This window comes from Brachypodium distachyon, chromosome 5, assembly GCF_000005505.3.
Source record: "Brachypodium distachyon strain Bd21 chromosome 5, Brachypodium_distachyon_v3.0, whole genome shotgun sequence".
In the NCBI taxonomy this organism is placed as follows: domain Eukaryota; kingdom Viridiplantae; phylum Streptophyta; class Magnoliopsida; order Poales; family Poaceae; genus Brachypodium; species Brachypodium distachyon.
Genome location: NC_016135.3, coordinates 25,244,814 through 25,248,947, shown reverse-complemented (window position 1 = coordinate 25,248,947; position 4,134 = coordinate 25,244,814). Strand labels below are relative to the sequence as shown.

Sequence of the window (4,134 nt, the reverse complement as noted above, 5' to 3'; positions counted from 1 at the left end):
CTGAAATGGACCACCGGCTCATTACCACTGAAATGGACCGCTGAGTTACTCCTACTACTCAGTTACTTGTTTGATTAACAAATTAAGTGTAACAACGGAGTACTTGATCTAGCTAAGGGAGACCGTATAGTTCTGCTCTATCAAGGCATTTTGGGTTACGTCTGCATGGAAGTTTACACGAAGGAACAACAGCATCAACGGGTTAACTTCAGCCTTTATCCTGCAAAGACGGAGCAGATGACAGAGAAGAAAACCAGACTTTCAGAACAGACAGCACATCATTTCCAGTCCACAGACGATCTTTTTACAAAAGACACCTCCAAATTGCACCACAATTACACCTTCCACGGCACAGGCATGGCAACCACGAACGATCGATCGAATTTCACCGGAGAGAAAGACGGGAGAGAAAGCTAATAACGCAACTTAAACTGAAGCAGCAGAAGAAACCAGCCATTGCTAAATGGATCGATCGATCCATCACTCCTACTGAAGAATCCGGCGGCGATGACCAGCGGTCACCGGCTGCACTCGGGCGCCGGGACGGGGAACCGGTCCGTGTCGACGCAGTAGTCGTAGACGAGGTGGTGCGCGCGCGCCCACACGAGCTGGTGGCTCTGGTGCACCGTGAGCTCCTGCGCCTCCTCCGCCTCTTTCCCCCACGCCCCGCCGCCAGCACTGCACCGCGCGATCTCCCCGGCGTCCGTGTCGCTGGCGTTGGCCGCCCAAAGGCACCCGTCGACGCTCACGTCCCGGAACGTGGCCACGAACGGCGCGTGCGACCAGTCCGTCTTCACCAGCCCGCCCCGGGTGGCCCAGTCGTCCGCGTTCCAGATCGAGCTGTACACGGACATCGGCTGCGGCCCCGGGAACTGCGGCACCACGGCGTTGGAATCGGTGGTGGTGTTTGGGTGGCGATGGCGGTGGTGGCCTTTGGTGGCGGTGCGGTTGTCGTAGACGCGGATGGGGGTGTCGTCGACGAGGAAGACGACCCGGGTGGGGTTCCAGAGGACGGAGTAGGTGTGGAAGTCGGCGGTGGGGTCGAACCACAGGTCGATGCGCTGCTCCCGATTGCCCACGCCGTCGATGTACAGGTTCGTCTGCACCAGGTACGGCTCGCCGGAGCTGTTGCCCAGGAACTCGAAGTCGAACTCGTTGTGCTTGTCCCCCGCCGACGACAACTGCAAATCATCAGCATCAGTAAGTTTTTGGCCTTTTAACTCGAGGTTAATAGTGAAAATATGCCGTCAAGTAGTTGTAATTAGTGAATGGTAACTCTTTCAGGGTGATTGGTTAAAAGTGGCTCCTTTAAGAAAGTTGCAGATAATGTGTGTACTGCGGCATTCTGCACTTGTTCACGTGCTGTGTTCTTTGTAAATGTGCTCTTGGCAGCATCCTCTGACCCCGACAGAGATAGCAAGCATGTCCCAGCAGTGGCATTCCACACATTTGTTTACTACCCCTCCCGATTTTTTATTCACAGTAATCCAAAATGGAAACGAGCACAGAAAAATGCAAATCGAGAAACCCCACGCATTCCAGGCATTTGTTTCCTAATGCAGAATGAATGCAGGAGCTCACAGATCAAATGTCACGAGCAACTGAGAATAGCGATGTTAAACAGCGAGCAAAAGCCTGCACTGCACTCACTCACATAGAAAGCAGTGACGACGCCCGCGGAGTCTCCCGGCACGAGCTTCAGATCCGCGGTCGCCTTGCCGTACAAGAACTTGTTCTTCGACGCGAAGCCTCCGCCTGAACCATAGAGAAAAGAAACAAAACACAAAAACATCAGCACAAAGAACTCCATTGGTTTCTGAACCAAATGCAGGCGAGATGCTCATCTCATCTCATGTCGTATCATCTTACCGGAGGAGCTGTCGAGGCGGAGCTTGAGGAGGTCGCCCTCGTACACCACGTGGTCGTTGGCCCAGCTCGGCTGCACCACGCCGTCGAACTTGCTCGCCGCCAACGCCGCCCTTGGCACACCGGCGGAGAAAACAACAGCAAACACAGCCGCTGCGAGCAATGCACCGTTCCACGCCGCCATTGCTGCAAAACTCACTCGCAAACGCTCCTCCTGTACTCTACTGCTAGTGCTGTTTCCTGCTTGCTTGCTGTGTGGGGTACTGAACCTGTGAACCATGGCGTGTTTATATAGGTCGGGGAGAAGACTAGGCGAGCTGGCTTGCCGGGGAAGGGTGGCACGTGACACGAGGGCGCCACGTAGGAAGCCGAGCTAGCCGTTGGGCGAGGACGGACCCCACGTACCAGCTGGGCCTGTGGGCCTCCCTTGGCAACTTTTACGGCATTGGCGGAGCCCATCTTCCTGCAATCCTGCTGCGGCTCTAGCCTCTAGCTAGCCTTCTTTTTTACTCGCTCTAGCTATACGGCCGAATGGAATAGTACACGCATCATTCAGTACGATCAGACAGCGTAGTTGGTTCCAGCTGGCTCTTGCGATGGGGGCGGAGTACGTGACACGGTAAAGGGCAAAGTGTGAAAATTAGAAAGAGTACAGCAGTGTAAATTCAATGTGTAATTATTTGTACCGTCGTAGTAAACTCCCTCCGTTCAGGCGCTCGTACAGCAGCAGCTCGCTCAGCTCTGCATGCAAGCTGTATCAATTCAATACTACTCAGTACCATGCCGATGTAATAAGGTCGAGTAAAGATATGTGTGAGGTGACCTGATTCCCATCAAGTACGTACGTACCGCTGAGCGCTCTGTAGCAGCTGGCACGGCATGGCTTGATGGAGAAGCAAGCGAGAGGCAGGCTAGTTTTAAGACAGTGCTAGTGCTGTTCAATGCTCCAAGCAGGACTGCAGCAGGGTGCAGGAGCATTGAAAAACGTTGAGCATCTGACCTGTGTGTTTCGTGCTGTCCATTGCTCCAAAAAGATGGCTCTCTTGACAGAAGATACTCTGATTATCTGATTAATTGTGAACAAAAAGGCGCTGGTAAGGATCATGGTAGCAGTAGGAACCGGTGAAAAAACAGTTCTCGCGTAGTCGAGTACTTATTGTAACAACGAAGATCTTTAGCAGCTGTGTGACGTCAGAGAGGATGCCAGTACCGTATCTAGTGGTCTAGGGACTTGTTAATTAAGCTACTCCCTATGCTAATCCCAGACAAAGTACTCCTCATCAGGGACAGTTCCCGAGGAGGGAGCATCCGGATGTTGGCTCCAGCTGTACGTGAATGAGCGAGAGAGGCCATGTCTACTTTATCGAACGGGAGCAAAATGAGCTCCTCCGTGCTGTACTCTGTTTATTTTCTTTCTTTTTCATCGAACACTAGGCACATTTTTTTGGTGCAAGGCACGATGATAGTGTGTTTACACGTACGTACGTACGCACATGCACATGTCTGTCTTTAGCGGGAACGAACGAGAAATACTCGCGAGCCATCATTCCCACGAGCCCTCCTTTCGTTTCTTTTCTTTTCGCTTTCGTGGCGCAAAGATCGAGGCCCCAGCATAATCCTTGTCTCTCTCTTGATCTTGGCACCCGAACAATTTAAAACGTAAATTCGTTTCAGCGCGTGATCAGAACATGATCGTACCCTTCTACGGCAGTTTAACCAGTCTGTACATACAAAGCTCGATCTGCCCCCACGGCCAACGGATACCTGCCATGTGGTCTGGGTGTCCTAATACGTCATCTTTCTTTATGAAAGCAGCTGCTGAAAAGTTTACTCACACAAAATCATATGCTCAGCTGATAAAGGGCATCTCAGACAGCTACCACTTAAATACACATCAAATGGACATGTCATCCGTCCATTTGATATATGTCCACGTTAAAAGCTTTTTTTTTATATTTGTGACAATATGCCTACGTGGTTTGTCCGCGGACAACCAAACCAATGCTAAATTTGGCTTGAGTATAACATGTCCATGACCAAATGGACATATAGCATTGATTCGGCAAGCCCCGTTAGGTTGATTTTTTTTGTCCACGGACAAAAACAGACAAATGTCATCGATTTGGTAAGTCCCGCTGGGATGCCCTAATGTTAGCGTACCAATCAACCAGCAGCGCAAGGACCATTTAGTGCCACTGCCAAGTGGGCCTGCGGCCATTTGCTGCCGGGCCTAGTGACGTCACCCGTAGTACAATTCATGGTGATCAT

At 51.6% G+C, this 4,134-nt stretch overlaps 1 protein-coding gene across 2 annotated transcripts; it reads right to left on the bottom strand.

Moving 5' to 3' along the window:
* Positions 1-238: 238 nt before the first annotated feature.
* Positions 239-2,143, bottom strand: LOC100836725 (xyloglucan endotransglucosylase/hydrolase protein 9). Of its 2 annotated transcripts, none has more exons than XM_010242171.2 (3): positions 1,870-2,143; positions 1,651-1,755; positions 239-1,181 (listed from the first exon to the last, which is right to left on the bottom strand). In XM_010242171.2, exons 1-3 carry the CDS (start codon positions 2,048-2,050, stop codon positions 487-489), a joined length of 981 nt encoding a protein of 326 aa, XP_010240473.1. In that variant the 5' UTR covers positions 2,051-2,143; the 3' UTR covers positions 239-486. The 2 variants fall into 2 exon arrangements, with proteins under 2 accessions (XP_010240473.1, XP_003580619.1); XM_003580571.3 differs by having other exon boundaries at positions 1,655-1,755; positions 1,870-2,142.
* Positions 2,144-4,134: the final 1,991 nt, after the last annotated feature.